General features: G+C 36.4%; 1 protein-coding gene and 1 long non-coding RNA gene across 2 annotated transcripts; both read right to left on the bottom strand.

Annotated features, from left to right (window-relative positions):
• Window positions 1–756: 756 nt before the first annotated feature.
• Window positions 757–6,545, bottom strand: LOC140161822 (uncharacterized). Its single transcript, XM_072185119.1, has 5 exons — window positions 6,143–6,545; window positions 5,714–6,001; window positions 4,878–4,979; window positions 4,369–4,572; window positions 757–3,150 (listed from the first exon to the last, which is right to left on the bottom strand). The coding sequence occupies exons 1-5, from the start codon at window positions 6,543–6,545 to the stop codon at window positions 2,828–2,830; spliced, it is 1,320 nt and encodes a 439-aa protein (XP_072041220.1). The 3' UTR covers window positions 757–2,827.
• Window positions 6,546–6,560: 15 nt separating this feature from the next.
• Window positions 6,561–13,256, bottom strand: LOC140162186 (uncharacterized). The gene is made up of 3 exons (XR_011860213.1): window positions 13,141–13,256; window positions 8,988–9,100; window positions 6,561–7,085 (listed from the first exon to the last, which is right to left on the bottom strand). It is a non-coding gene; the product is annotated as an uncharacterized lncRNA (long non-coding RNA).
• Window positions 13,257–16,602: the final 3,346 nt, after the last annotated feature.

Here is a 16,602-nt window from a genome sequence, read left to right as displayed (position 1 = left end):
CTGGAGCGGGATTTTGGTCATGTGACTTAGATATGACGTCAGAGTCACATGACAGGATGACAGGTTGGTAGACGGCTGGTAGGTGGTGGCGGCCCCTGTCCTTATTGAGATCCGGGTTGTGAGCAGCAATGTATATGGATTCTTTCACCCCCCGTTGGAACCATCTAGAGTCTGTATTTAAGATGTCCACTTCTTCAGGCTTGAATTGATGACTATGAGTTTTCATGTGGGAATACTAATCGTGTTTTACCACCCGTCGCCTAAGTAAAGTCGGAGTAAAGTCAAAACACGATTTTAATATTCATTTCTAAATTTGTAAACTATACAACATTCTGTAATATTTTGGTTTATTCCGTTTTTAAGACACTATATACTAATCGTGTTTTACCACCCGTTCCCTATACTCGCTGTAGTAAACCTTTGTACAAAAGTATAAGGACGGGTGGTGAAACACGATTGTATATAGTGTCTTGGAAAGTATCAAGCTTCATACTAACCAAATTGTTTTATTTTTTAACAGATTAAAGTCAAACTATATCTATTTTGAAGCTTAAACTAGATTAAAGCAGCATTGTGTAATATTTAGATTTATTCCGTTGCATATAATTGTCTTGGATAGTATCAAGAATTATACAAATTCTTTTTGATCAGATTTAAAACGGATTAAAGTCAGAAATTTATTTGCAAATTTTATTTATATGTTTTAATATTTTCAAAATAGGTATGTGACATTCTTTCATATTTTGGTTTATATTGTTAGTATTTAAAATGTTTTATTTCAAACATGATAGGTTTATGCCTAACTAAAACACGGGTGATTAAAAATCTTCGAAAATGTGTAGAATTTTCACCACCCGTAAATCACCCGTTCCTTCTTGCTTAACCTTCTTCCCCCCAAAACTACCGAGCCCCTCTTTTGCTGGTATTATATATCCCCCAAAAGAAATCCCTTTTTCTCACCCTCGGGTGGTTACTAATTAAATTTGTTGATATCCAAGACACTATATACTAATCGTGTTTCACCACCCGTCGCCTATACTCGCTGTATAAAACCTCTGTACAAAGGTATAGCGACGGGTGGTGAAACACGATTAGAGTATAGAGGAATCCAAATTCACGCATTCCTACACCTGACTAGCAGCCTTTAGTTGGGTAACCGTCGGCTACAATGCACTCAAAATGTGAAATGATTCGGCCTTGGTGGAAATTTTAAACTGCATTCCATCACCCGTTTTACAACTTCCGCGAAAACACAGGTAGACAAAAGAATAACACAATACAGTTCCTTTCAACAAAACACACAGCATGGTCTATTCGCTGTTGAAGTGACATAATAATCGGATTAACTACACGCGGTATCTATGCATGGTTGTACTTGCGAACAAAAGGACTATGTATGAATAGATGCGACGGGATTACCTGCGGAATTATCTCCATTATATATATTATTAGCTATTCTTCTATTAACCCTCCTCGTCCTTGCATCTTCTCTACGTGTTGGGCGGCTTTTATTTGCACAATTGGACACTCAAAACACCAGGTTGGTGCTAGCGGCTACCCAAAGATGTCCGACCAAATCCTGACCATGACTTGGCTCGTTGGATTCGTCTATAAGCAGAGAGTAGTTATTCTTGAGAGGGCACTCTATTCACGTGGTTTCTTTTCCAACGCTAACAGATTACGAATTTTGGTGGTTTGCAAATGAAAAGTGTCCGCACTATCGATTGATTACGTAACTGTTATGAATAATTTATTAGGTTTTTCAATGCAATCGCCTCGACCCATTAATACATATTATCTGTATTACCAAAGTACTTGGAATAGCAATCCGGTGAGTTCACTGAACTACGCCCTAATACTGATGGAGTTTTAATGGCGTTTAATGGCGTTTCTCCTCTCCATACACAAATGAACAAATACAATAGATGAAGGTCAACACGTATGACCTCCTATGTAACATGTTATACGTGGTGTACAAAAACCTGAATATCATAAAGATCAGTATTCGTTTGTGCATATGAACTGCACATTTACATTGCTAAATATTACTCATTATATATTATGACAAATATTGGTATTATTACAATACGGTATATACATTGTGTATAAAACGACTAATAGATCCTACTATCATGGCGTCAAGTCAATGGTTCATCATATCCCGTATGTGAATACGTGTTCTCGGTTGGCTCTACAGCGATGTCACAGAAAAGGTATTTCTAGTACAATGCAGCGTCGGACTCTAGCTGAGAGCGCAGCCTAAGTCATTATAGACTCCAAGAATGGCTCTCCATACACAAATGAACAAACACAAAGGAGGGTAGTCTCTTCCGTGGCCAGCTTGATTTCGATGGAGCGAAACCAAATTGGCTGCGGTGGAAACGGGTCATTTTGCTATGCAAAATTTGTCAGTGTCGTAGCCCTGGTATAAGCATGATGCTATCCAAGACACTTTGTTTTGTGAGTTCATTGTCCTTCAACCAATATTGAACGTCTTCTTTGCCCCATTGGCGTACAAGCTGCTTTGATTGACCACTAGATAATCCATTTAAATGTAGTTGTATTCATAGAACTGTGATTCTGACCAGTTTAGGTACGAGTCGTGGAATACAGTGGGAAACATTGGACGATTGTGATTTATGATAAGGTACATGTATTACGGTTATAAGCATCCCCATTACAAGTAAATTTATATACTTGAATCGTAATCCATGTTTTTAAGTATCTCTATTATAAATTACATAGTATAGTTTACGAAGTTATCACCGTCATTTTCTTCTGCTCGTATGATTTGCTTTGCCATGGCAACACTTGGTCTTTACGATACTTATTCTTCTTCAAATAGTTCCTCAAAAGCCACCTCAAACTCGAAGCGCGTTCTAGCATCCATGATGCATTCATAAGTGACCTCGAGATCGTCGTAAAACGCGTTCTTATCTTCGCAATATTTGACATACCAATACTCTAGATGTCTGCCCTTGAATGTCTTGAAGGCTTCATAGAGCTTGTTGAGTTCGTTGTCCTTCAACCAATCTTGCACATCTTCTCTGGTCCATTGACGAACAGCTTTCTTAGATTGACCAATGCTTCCCTTTTCTGTAGATTTTCCGGCAGCGCCTTGGACCTCTTGTAAGGTAGCATTAATTGGTCCTGTATCAAAAAGATATCAAAATGGAAATAATATTACAAACCGATTCCTTTACTTATCGACAGATATAGGGTGTCCCAGAATGATTTATACCGGGAAAGTTGGATTTTTCTAGGTATGAAGAGCATTACTATTGGTAAATTGTTTTAATTTCTAAGATTTACATATATTTAGCTTCCTTAGAAATTTTAGATTTTAGAAATTAGACATTTCTAATAGAAGTTACAGGATATTGCATACAAATGGTGAATTCCAAGTTTTGACAAAACAATCTATTTTGAAAACCTGTAAAATTTCAGCACAAAGTTATTTGGAAAATGTATATTTGTTGCGTCCTGTTCTTACTTCTACTAAAAAGTCGATATCTATCGAATATTTATGATGTTACGAAGCAATCCCTGTATGGAATAAATGATTTGTTACGCTTGAGTGACCTTATACTATTCTCCATTTGGCAGCGGTTTTGAAGACAATTATTGCGGGGTGTGAGATTCAACATTTAAAATGCCGGCAGAGATAGATTTGTCATAAAAGTAGGTTCGTCCTTCGTGTCACAGCATGTATTCATGTCCACAGTATATTAGCAAACCCACACCTACGTAACGGAGAAGATTAAAATTTGCTGTGAAGGATCCCTGAGGAAGTTATATCCTCTGTAATAATGCCATTTTTGGGTAAATATTGTGGTCAAAATCGCATAAAAACTAAGAATTGTTCAGCGTTGTCAGCTCTACATCTGTGCCAAATTTGATGTGTTTCCTATAAAAGAATGTAGGATTTCTCCAATATATTGCACAGTACGGCAGGACGGTGGTGATAAAGGATCCATGTGTTATGATGCCTTTGCACTGTAAATTACACACACCGTTTTCATCAATGTCACGCCAAAACTAATCAAGCTATTTATATGAAAGTCGCAGAATATGTAGGAGACATGTCTGTCATTGCACTGCACTTAGTAAAATTGGATACACTGTTGACTAAATATTTTTAATATTGTTTTCAAACACGGTATAAATCATTCTGGGACACCTTGTATTTTAACAGTGCACACCATTCACACATAAACTGTATTTGTTTGCATACAGTTTGCCAACGCCATACACTTTACCATATTTAAAGGGTGATATTGTAGACTGCAACGTGTCAACCTATATTGAAGTAGGCAAGAGCATTCCTTCTCTTTTACACAATCATATGGTACTGAAAAACATACTTACCGTCAATTTCATCAACGTCATCACCAAGAGCAGATTGTATAGCAGCAAGTATTCCCGGCATCTTGGTGTCCAACTGCTTTGGTGATGTGATATCATGATATAGGGTGGTGAGGCCTATGATTCCCAGCCAGCCGTCAGGTTTATACTTGGGTTCTAGAAGCAGTGATACGATGGGTTTCTCCTTCGTAAATGAATATTGTGCCTCTAAGGAAAGAAAATTAGACTTCAAAGAAATGAACGGTTTTCAATATTTTGGTGAAAAATGCCTGCTGAAGATGAACTTGAAAGATATGAAAACCTGCTTAACGTGGCTGCCGTGTATCAGTTGATTTGAGATGTATGTTAGAAGCTAAATTGGAAAATATTCTCTAACATTGAGGTTGAAAAAACGGACAGAGATTGATAAACTACTAAGGTGTAAATACAGTAGTCTTGATAATAGTAAAACCAGGAAAAGGATGAATTATAACAATAAGGGGAAAACAAGAATATTAGCTATTTTATATTACCTGCTCGACAATTATTGCTATTCTTGTATTTTTCTGACATACAGACAAGTACAAGTGATGATGTTTCTACAGCTTTTGCCATTGCATCCACTAGACTGCCTCCTAGTTAAAAAATGAGAAATTATTTCAGTCATTAATATGAAAGTTATATAGATAAGGGAATATCGCAGAAACATCCTCTCCTAATGATTCCTACTATCCGTTATCACCGTAAGCATCATAATATTTGGTATTAAACGTAGGCATTTTAGTCCATTAAACCCGTATGTGTAACAATTAAAGCTATTAACAAGATTACATCAGAAAGTATATTTTTATTAAGAAAAACGATTAAGCATCATTAATTTGATCTCGTGCGCTAGTTGTAATGTTTGAATGTTTCCATGTTCTAGTGTATGATGCGTAAGCCTCTTCCTCTGTTTGTATGATTATATTAGGCTGGCGGGTAAGCATCATTAATTGATCTCGTACACTGGATGTAATGTGTTGTTTGTACTGTTCACCCTTAACTGCTCATATCCATAAGTACCAGACTTGAGTCCTGTTTATCAGGGACAGTCTGTGTAGCTCAGTGGTAGAGCGCTCGCCCGACAAGCGAGAGGTCTGGGGTTCAAGTCCCCGCACAGGCAGGTATGTCCGGAGTTTTTTCTGGTATATCTGCCTATGCATGTTATGTTTCCATTTGTAAATCCATGTTTAAATGTGCTAGTGTGCGATGCGTAATTCTTCTTTCCCCTTTATATATTTTCATGATGATTTTAGTTGTTTTCTTTTTTATAGCCGGTTTATTTTAGGTATGAAATATTCAAAACTTTACAGGTACTTATAAGACTTACGCATATGCGTGATATCCATCCACACCTGATATCCAGCGTTTACCAAATTGTCTCGCAGTCTCTTAGTCGTCTCCTGGTTGTCCCATTGGTAGCTTATCATTACTTGAGCCTTTCTGGATGAAGCAGATTTTGCAGGTTGCGAGATGGCCTCTTCGTAACTCGGTGGCACTTCCTTAGATTGACTCGATGCAGGTTTCTTTCTTGAAAGGTGACCTTTGATTTGCGCCAGAGCATGGGCACATATCTCTTGCATATGGTGGTTATCTGACTTTGCCAATTTTTCCAGTGCTGAAATTGTACAATATAATATAGATGCAACGTAACAAATCTGAATTTCCACGAGAATGTTTACACTAAGATCAATTATGCTTATCTGCTTATCCCATCTACAACATTCATAGTTGTATACTAATATTTCATAATACCTACCTTTAACCGACGTCTGCATCTCCTTGGATATCCTGATCTCGTCTATAAATGCCAAATTCCATAGCGCGTGCACGGCTGCACACTGCTCGTCTTCAGATAAACCATTACGTCGCATTCGAGTAAACACGAAATCACTACGTAGCATTCGAGTAAACACAGGAATTCCGCCGTGTTTTGAGATTTCCCGTTTGTTGGCATCATTGACGGCAAGCTTATTCAGCGCTAGGATTAACTCTTGTGCTGAATCTGTGAATGATTCTGTGCGATGATATTTGTTAGAGGTCGCATCTTTCAATAGTGACAAACAAAAAGCGACTCCATCGTTAGTTGTTTGAAGAAGACTACTCTCCTCATCATCAACTATATATGCGAGGATGCGAAGGGAGAGTACTTTAACAATCATGATTTCATTATCCAGATACCTTTTGAAGATTGAGACTGCGTTTGCTTTTCGATAGATACTGATGTTTTCGGTACAGTTTTGAATAGCGTTCGATAAAGCATAGTGTATAGATTGTAGTGGTCCTCTATCACCATTATACTCCTTCCTGTACTTATCCATAGCTTGAACCATCAAATGTATGCAGCCGACTTCTCCCAACTCTTTCGAAACTTCAGGAGATGTGTCCGTGATGTTGGCATACATTGTAAGGATGGACCAAATACACTCATAGCCTTGGCTATTTTCCTTCGTAATGAATCCTGACAGTGATTCCCAAACCCTTTTAAAAAGCGTGCCCAAGTTGAGTTTAGATACATGTCCGGCAAGAGCTCTCTGTTTATCAGGTTGTTTCGCAATGCTTAGCAAGACACGACTAATATCGTCAGCAGCTCTTTCTGCGCCATAAGACGTGTAATCCGTGCACTATTGCAGGTACTGAATGTTTTTCGTTAGCGTTGCTTTCAGCTCTTCTGTAGACATTTCGCGGCTGGACATTATAACCTATCACATATAAATACAACAAGAGAAAATGATGTTAGAAGAATGCAAGGCAATTTGAATAGATTCATCAGGTTTGTAGGTAAACACACTGAATGAATTTCTTTAATTTGCATAAAACCAGAATTTTACTCACGATTGACGGTTTCGTCTATCATAATCATGGTCGATAGACATCTTCAGAATGATGGTGGTTGATCCTCACTTCCGGTTTGTCGGATTCCGACTGTAGATTGTATATTTTGAAAAGTCAAAAGAGGATGTAGATTTGTTTTACACCTGACAAGAACTGTCTTTCAAAAAGACATTGTGGCACTTTGCATTGAAATATTCTAACTTCACCAAATTTAATTAGAAACCTTGGAAAAAATATATCACCTTTGAAACGTTCTAATATAGTTCTGCTCTCAACAAAAACAAGTTCTCAATCAATTTCAGTCTCCGTTAGTGATCTTTCTGGCTGCCTCCAACCAGTTTAAAGTGATGAAAATTGGGATCAGCAATTTTCTCAATTTATTGTTGTCACATCTCTGCTTGTTTAATGCTGGTTTCATACTACCCTGCCGCTTGCCGCTGAGCGGCGTGGCGCACGCGCATTGCAGACAAACGGACACAATAAAGGCTTGTCATTGGTTGAAACGCCCTGCCGCTTGCCGCAGCGGCAGGAAAGTATGCTGGAGGCTTAAATCACGACAAGCAGGACCGCTGGCGATTGGATATACTTTAGAGCAGAGGTAGGTGGACAACACTTACAGAGATCAGAATAAAAATAAATCGAGAAGCAAAAAAACAAAAAACAAAAAAAAGAGAAAGAAAAGAAAAATCGTACATGATAGCACCCAGTTTTGGTTTGTGGTTTTGAAATATTGCGATTAAACATCGTGTTTGTTTTTAAATATGAGACCCTAAAACCTTAATATCTTTAATACAGTCATTATATTAAAACTATAGCAAACTTTCCATGGTAGAGATTTGACCCAAGACAAACTGGACATAAATTAAGTGTAAATTCGGTGTTACACCGCCGCGCTATGGCCGAAAAATTCATTGTGATTTGTAATTATACTAGAATCGGACTCGGGTCCACTGCAAGTGATCTTATTGACAAGCAAAATACAATGTGGTCCTGATCTAGCACCTAAAGACACTTCGATAGCGTTACATAAAGTGTTATCAAACCTGTCTAAAGGGAAATCCACAATAAGAACTTTCCCAGCAAACACAAAACGTTTTCGACATGATTCGCAAAAGGTTATAAAAGGTTGTCAGAAAACGTTTAAATGTCGGGTTATATAAAGGGTATATTAAGAGTATAAAACGGTTTCATAACCTTATAAAACATTTTTTGATAATCTACTGCTCAGCAAACACAAATGTTTTACAGAAAACGTTTAAATGTCGGGTTATATAAAGGGTATAAAAACGTTTTGATTCCAAAAACATTCTTGAAAACTTGATACAAAACATTCTAAACAGAATGTTATTTTGGGGTTGCTAAAATATTTTGCGAAAAATGTTTGCCCAACATATTTGCAATAACGTTTTAAAAACGTTTTCATGACCTTTATATAACCCGACATTTAAATGTTATTAAAATGTTTTGAAAAAAACATTTTAAGAACATTTCTGTGTTTGCTGGGTTCAAATATTTTAACATAATGTTATTTAAGTGTTGACACAATATTTGGCAAAAATGTTTGCAAAAATAGTTTATAATAACATTTTTTGAAAACATTTAAAAATATTGTATTAGTGTGTTTTCATACAAAACGTTTTAAAACGTTATCATGACCTTTATATAACCCGACATTTTAATGTTATTAAAACGTTTTTGCTGGGTTTATGCCCAAATACTTCACATTGCAATGATTCGTCCCATATTTTCCGTTCCTCCCTGTTACTTACAGATGATGATCGTTTGGGACTTTCAACAGTAGAACCCGTCGCAAATATACGACACGTGAGGGATGTTTTGCCGTCACCAGTTATCAAAATACGAAGTCCATCCTAAGACGGATCTGAAGGAAAATGAAAGATAGCACTTTTTATGTTAATCTTCTGCTGCCTTTTCCCCCACTACACTGCAAAATATATTTTACTCCACAATGTTAAAAAGAAACTTTGGGGAAAAATATATATATCGTATGTTCCGAAAAATATGCAGTGTATTGTTATGATCCTGCAGATCATGAGGAAACTTCTAATTAATTAGTGTTATGAGTTAATCAATACATTTAGGGTTAAAACCATAATGTACAATATTATAATAGGAAAGTGGTTAATTTTTCAAACCTGATTTTTTGGCATATTTGTAATGTTTACACAAGTCCCAAGAGCAAAAGTTCGACATAAAGTCATATTATGACTTTAAATCCCTATAGAACTCCATGTTAAACAACCATAATAGCCAGTAGGATTTCTTTCACTTTACATTGTTATTTATGTTTAAAATGGACAGAATCCCTTCCCAACAGTTATTTCTAATATTATAACAGCATAATAAAATTAAGATTGGTCGTAAATCGTACATTATGGCTTTAATCATTTATATAATTCAATTGTTATACTTCTTAGCAAGCTTAATAGCCACATGCTCCACATATGTGATAGTGATTAGCCCTTGCACCAAAATATTAGTGAATAAAACCATGAGTCACACCACAGATCCTGGAACTCAGAGACTGAGCAGATGGTTCGTGGTTGCAGTAATAAAAATCCCTTTAAAAGGTATGTACCGGCAAAGGAAGAATTACAATGAGTAACATCAGATTTCTTTTTAAAAAAATATAAAAATGTGGTAAAAATAAATTTTTTGACTGTAAAGATTATGGTTGTTTGAACATTAAAATTTGAGTCAAAAATCTATTTGTTGTGATTCTCTTAAAATCGGTCACGTTCAAGTTCCCAAATTCTGAATTCTGATGATTTAGTTGGATTTCTTACGTCATTTGGATTTTTATGTTCTTTACGTTGTTAAGATGAAAATAAATTCCAAACATTTGGTACCAAATGTGATCCCTCCTGCATAAGAATTTCGGAATCAAATTCTAAAGCACAACCTAAAAGTGCCCTCCCGTAAAATTCCCACCATCAAATACAGGCACGGAACCTTAATTCTTATTGGGATTTCAGAGGAGGGAGCTCTCTATTTGCAAATGAAATTGACCCCATTTTCTTCGGAGGGGGGGGGCATGAATATGTCGGTGACCGGAGTCAATTTTTTTATGATCCCCATATCGCGGGCTAATTTTTTTTTGTGACCCCACTAGTATCTTGGGTCGAATTTTTTATGACCCGCCCCCCTTCCGCCTACACAGACTCAAGACAAATTATTCATTGCTGGAACTAGAGCGCGGAGCGCGCGAAAACTTTAGAGCAAAGAAAGTGCACGGAGCGCGTTAACATTTTGATAATAAATGTAAAGGAGGCGCGCGGAGCGCAAAAAAAGGCGTACATTTTGATTGTTGAGCTAAAGAATGAGTCACCAGTCCTTAAAAATTCTATAACCCCCCTATTTTGGTGTTTAAAATTATAACCCCCCCCCCCCTATTTTTGGTCTAAAAACTCTATGAACCCCCAGTATACTCATGACCCTCTCCGAAGAACATGAAAGCCCCCTTATTGACCATGCATATTCCTGTGATGAAGACCTGAATTAATGTTCTGTACTGATTTATAGGTGAATCAGAAGAAGAATACTCAACCTGGTATAATTTGTCTCTAATGCGGTAACGGATGAGTTTTAACATTAATTGCTACCCTTGGGTACACTCTTAGAAAAAAGGGTTCTTCAATGGTTCTTCAAAATGATATAGGGCTCGTTCACGAACCATGTGCGCTTGAAGAACCTTCAAATGTTCGCTAGAAGTCTCAATGGGGTTCTCGCGGTGAAAATAAGGTTCTTCATAGCTATAGGGTTCCACAAGGAACCCCTGTTTTAATTGAAAAGGGCTCCTAGTGCACGTATTACATACTACTGAAACGCAGGGCAAACGCTATTTAACACCACGGATTTTATATTTTTAAGCATATACATAGAAATCTCTGTCCGTTCAACTTGAAGACCGTACTTTTAAGCATAATTTCTAGAGTACGTGTCACCATGCTTCAAAGAACCTTATTGCAGAGGCTCTTTGAAGAACCATAGTGTGCCATATATGCGACAAACTTGAAGAACCTTTAAAGGTTCAACACATAACCTTTTTGATAGGGTTTTTCAAAGAACCCTTATCATGAAGGTTCTTTGAAGAACCGTAGGGTTCCATATACGGGACAAAATGGGAGAACCTTTAGAGGTTCAATAAAGAACCTTTGTGATATGGTTCTTCAAAGAACCCTATCACAAAGGTTCTTTAGAGACCCTTTAGAGGTCCCATGAAGCACTTTTTGATAGGGTTCTTCAAAGAACCCCAATGTAAAGGTTCTTGGAAGAACCCTTGAGGGTTCCATATACAGGACAAGGTCAAGAACCCTTAGGGGTTCCAACTTCACCTGTTTTCTAAGTGTGTACGCAACAGTATAAAGGTATAGAGATAAAGGCACGGTGGGAGGATGAGTGGTCACTCTTTCCCTTTTTTTCATTCTGAAGTTTCATTTTTCCTCAGAGACACTACTCCACCTTTTTTATGTCATGTTTCTTATAAACCTCAGAACCAAACACTATGCCAAATATAAAAGTATCAAAAACTTCATAATTTTAGTGCGTCCAAGATTTAAAACTTCGCGAAGTGGCTCTTGACTGTTTCATGCTATACAAAATAGCTGGATGACTGCACGCGCTAACATTTTTCTTTTGACTTTATATACATACCATTATTTCAGTCTATAATATCGAATTGATTAATTCGAATTAAACAATTCATCGAGTGGCCATAGGCAGCGCCATTAGACATGTTACAAGACTACCAAGTGACAGGTGATGGACCGTACCCACACAATTGAATAGGCACGTTTTTGATAATTTTCATCAAGGTTACTCAAAACTTACCTAGCTAATTTATTATACATCAGGGGTCTCTGCCTTTTTAATATGTTATGAAAAACTTAATTTTAAAAATATCTAGCGACGGAAATAAAAATCCATCGACGGATAGTCTTGTTATGCTCTCACAAACGTAGAAAAAAATCTGAAAAATCCAAAATTTTGGTCTAAAACATGCCCAAGGTTACCGCTGTCCCATTCAAAAGTACAGGAAGACCACCTACAGCGTTGAGGTCAACTTTCTAGACTTCCTGTCTACTGGCAGTAATGGCTACTACCCAGTGCTAACATCAATGAATTGTTTAATTCGAATTAATCAATTCGATATTATAGACTGTATTTTTGGGATAGATTGTAGCCCATCACCTGATTCTGTTTCTCAGAAACGCATGAATCATCTTCTCTGCATCAATGTAGGGCCTGATGTTCCCAGCACGACTTGCACACAATAATGGCATCTATACATGAACATGAACATTGTATTTTTAATACTACAGCTAAATCATAGCGGGTTTTTGATACAATCTCGTGTTGGTGCATTCATGGTAATGACATGATGAAGCAACAACGCTATTGAATCAGTAGCTTAGGCCGTATAAAATTAATGCTCTGATTCTCGTCCCCTCCTTTCTCAATTTTTGGTATTTCCTTTTTTAGATTTTTCATTTTGTTTTTAAATCTTTGGAATGATTTATGAAAACTTTATACACATAAATAAGTTAATAAATAAATAAGAACAAGGATAATTTCCAAGTCTTTTTTGTGGTACTCTAGGGGGTTATCCCTCAGAATCTCACATTTGAAAAAAAAAGGCTTCATCCTTTCCTCAAGCACTGTTGAAAAAGCCCGAAAACTATACTGACAATGCTCATTTTACATTGAAAAAAAAACCACCAAAACATCCCTTCCTAATCAATTCATGAAAATCCTCTGGACGAGAACCAAAACATTAATTTTATACGGCCTTAAATTGGTGGTGACGACACCAAAAGTGTTTTTTTTTTACGTGTAACCTATATTTCTTCTAAAAAACCCGAATTTTATAATAATGATAACAATTAATGTAAGGCTTCTTACCTGCAGTGCTCTGGTTGTTTCCCATTCTTATGAAATTATAGTTTGACACGATTATATTATATCACAACCAGTGTTTGTGCTCTGTTTGTTGACAGTCTGCATTTCTGGTCTGTACAGGCTGCATGCAATGCATTAAAGATATCTCGTTATTATGGTCTATGATTGATCAGTGACATACGAATTCTCGGTAAGCATGGTAAGTGACATTAGGAGGCCTATATTGTGTCTCGGAAAAAGGTGCGTATTCCTGACTGATGGCATTAGATTATTTTATGGCTATATGCCTAATATTGATTGGAATTTGTGAGCATTTTATGTGCTAACATAACCTGCTCGTTTAGGCCGAAAGTCGCGTAATAAAGACAAAATATGATATTTTACATGAAACTAATATATAGCTGCCCGGCAAACACAAATCGCTTTTGACATTATTCGTAAAAAGTTATAAAATGTTGCCAGAAAACGTTTAAATGTCGGGTTATAAAAGGGTATATAAAGAGTATAAAAGGTTTTCATAACACTTTAAAAACAAAACATTTTTTGAAACTGCCCGCAAAATATTTTAACATAATGATAATGTTATTTAAGTGTTAACGAAATATTTAGCAAAAAAAAATATTTGCAAAAACTATTTTACAATACCATTCATACACAGCCTGGAATGAATCACTGCACCAAGATTTCGCGCACATTTAGAAGGATTGATAACAGATTCACCGACAGTCAGAGAAGGTGATGAACAGGCTACTCTCGAAAACCGTGATGTTAGGTGGACAAGCTCAGTCTTGGCGTCATTTAGAACAAGCTTGTTTTCAACGGCCCAAGACTTCACATCAGCAATACATCCTTCCATTACCTTGACAGCTTGCTCGCGATCGGCAGGGTTATAACAAAGATACAACTGCGTTTGTTGATTACAAAGTTCTGTTGCACTCAATGTTCCGGACGACTGATGTGTAATCCTGATTCAAACTATCCTGCGAAGTTCACTGTTCAGCGAAGTCCACTGTTGACTTGAATTTATATATCCTTTGCTTATAAAATCCTCGCATAGATGACAATTTCCAAAATGCTTGCCCCACTCACTCACTTTCTCCAGGAAGCAGGCTTTTTCTGCACTAATCCACTTTATTGACAGATGTGTTTCGTAAACCAGACTTCAGCAAGTCGACTGAAGAATTATATTCTCCTTGTGGGAATTCAGAGAAGATCACTGTGTTGCACTCGACATCTCCTACGTTATATTGCTGGAATAATTGCACATTATTGGCTATGTAAATTGACTGGCTCATAGGTACCTCTCTTTGTGAAGGCACATAAACTGTACAACACATTAGAAAGCCTACGTCCACTTTCTGACTCAGTTCTGCCAAGAGAAACCGCCACTTCTCACTTATAATACCAAAGTGGTAAAACTGGAAATTCCCAGCCATGATTTTCCCTACATGATGCAATACAATGATCACATTGAGGCATAGGGAGATTTCCAAGATCCAAAAGTTTGATTTGTTTTTGTGATCAAAACTTGTCATTTGTTGCGTCTCGTAAGAAAGGGTAGGGAGGAGGAGAGAGGGGGCAGTGGAAGTGGACAGGGATGTGAGTTATTGTAAACTATTTTTTGCAAACATTTTTGCCAAATATTGTGTCAATACTTAAATAACATTATGTTAAAATATTTAAACCCAGCAAACTCAGAAATGTTCTTAAAATGATTTTTTCAAAACCTTTTAATAACATCTAAATGTCGGGTTATATAAAGTTCATGAAAACGTTTTTAAAACGTTATTGAAAATATTTTGGGCAACCATTTTTCGAAAAATATTTTTTCAACCCCAAAATAACATTCTGTTTAAAATGTTTTGAATCAAGTTTTCAAGAATGTTTTTGGAATGTTATTAAAACGTTTTTATACTCTTTATACAACCCGACATTTAAACGTTTTCTGTAAAACATTTTATTTGCTGAGCAGTAGAAAAAATGTTTTTTAAGGTTATGAAAACGTTTTATACTCTTAATATACCCTTTATATAACCCGACATTTAAACGTTTTCTGGCAACCTTCTATAACCTTTTGCGAATGATGTCGAAAACGTTTTGTGTTTGCTGGGATAGCAATGATGCTGTACTTTTTTTAGACCTATACCATTTTTTTTTATTAAAGATAAGGGATCATGTTGAATATCTCCAATTTGGAGTAGGCTTTATAATCCATTGTTCTTTACATAATAAGTGATAGAAAGAATAAAAATATAAATGCATCAACCCGCCCGAAAAGTGAATCAAGCCTACGTGACGCGAACGAGGAGTGCACATTTGACACAATCAATGCGTGGTTTGGATTTTTCTAACGCTTGTTCTGATTGGTTCTCGCTATCTAAGAGTGTATGAAACACCTCAATCAATGCATGGTTTGGATTTTTCTAACACTTGCTCTGATTGATTCTCGTTATCTTAGAGTGTATGTATCAAGGACATTTGGATGAAATGTTCCTCTCTACACAATTAACTAAAAATCTGACTTGGTTTCTGATCCTGTTACCAGATGTGTTAGACATGACCAGTGAAACGATTTCCATGCTATAAATGATTTTTGACCACTTCGTTGGATGACGCATAACTTTCGTTCTAGAATAAAGCTTATGTTAAAGCTTGATTTTTTTTTCTTTGCGGAACAGTTTTAAAATACCACATAGTACCACTGTTTATCTTAAATTATTTGCCACCCCACATTTGCAATCCCAATTTTGAATGCACTAAAGGACAATATAATGTCATGTGCCATTTCAAAATTATTTTCCTGCAAATCTGGCTTCCAAATATGTATATAGGATTAATTTGAATCAAAATTTGAGCAAACATTTTAAAACTAAATAAATCTCTGAAAATGTACCTTTAAAAGATTGAATTTGTGTGAGTGATACAGGAAGATGGAAAGGTACATGTCATGGTTATACGTAGTTTTCGACTGATCACAATCTCCAATTTTGACTAACAATAACTGCAGGAAACATGTTCCGGTGTGGTTATGACCATTGTATAAACAAACTACATTTATATCTTGTCACCGTTAATATTAAGATGCAATGAAATAAGTTCTTTCGCAATTCCAATTTATCTCAGAGCAGAGTGTATTGTGGGTAATATCTGTGGGAGATAAACCTGAAAGGAAACTCGCACAGTATTTTAATGGCAGTGAAGTGTGCAAAGTTATATTACGAGCATTTTGGTATGTGTATTTTTCTCTCTGTACCATGGTTGTCTCATTATCAAATATTTATTTTCAATACCCTCTCATAATATTTCAAAGAACTAATTTAATGTAAAAATAATGTACTTTACAATCAGATAATGAGATAATCCTTGTCAATTCACGCCACATGACGTTTAATGAAATTCTTTACCCCCAGTTCAACAAAAAGGATCCATGGTCAAACATTGGTCAATCAACCATTACTTTGAGTG

This window comes from Amphiura filiformis, chromosome 10 (assembly GCF_039555335.1).
Source record: "Amphiura filiformis chromosome 10, Afil_fr2py, whole genome shotgun sequence".
Lineage (NCBI taxonomy): Eukaryota > Metazoa > Echinodermata > Ophiuroidea > Amphilepidida > Amphiuridae > Amphiura > Amphiura filiformis.
Note: the sequence above shows the minus strand (reverse complement) of the source record. Positions and strands in the feature narration are given on the sequence as shown.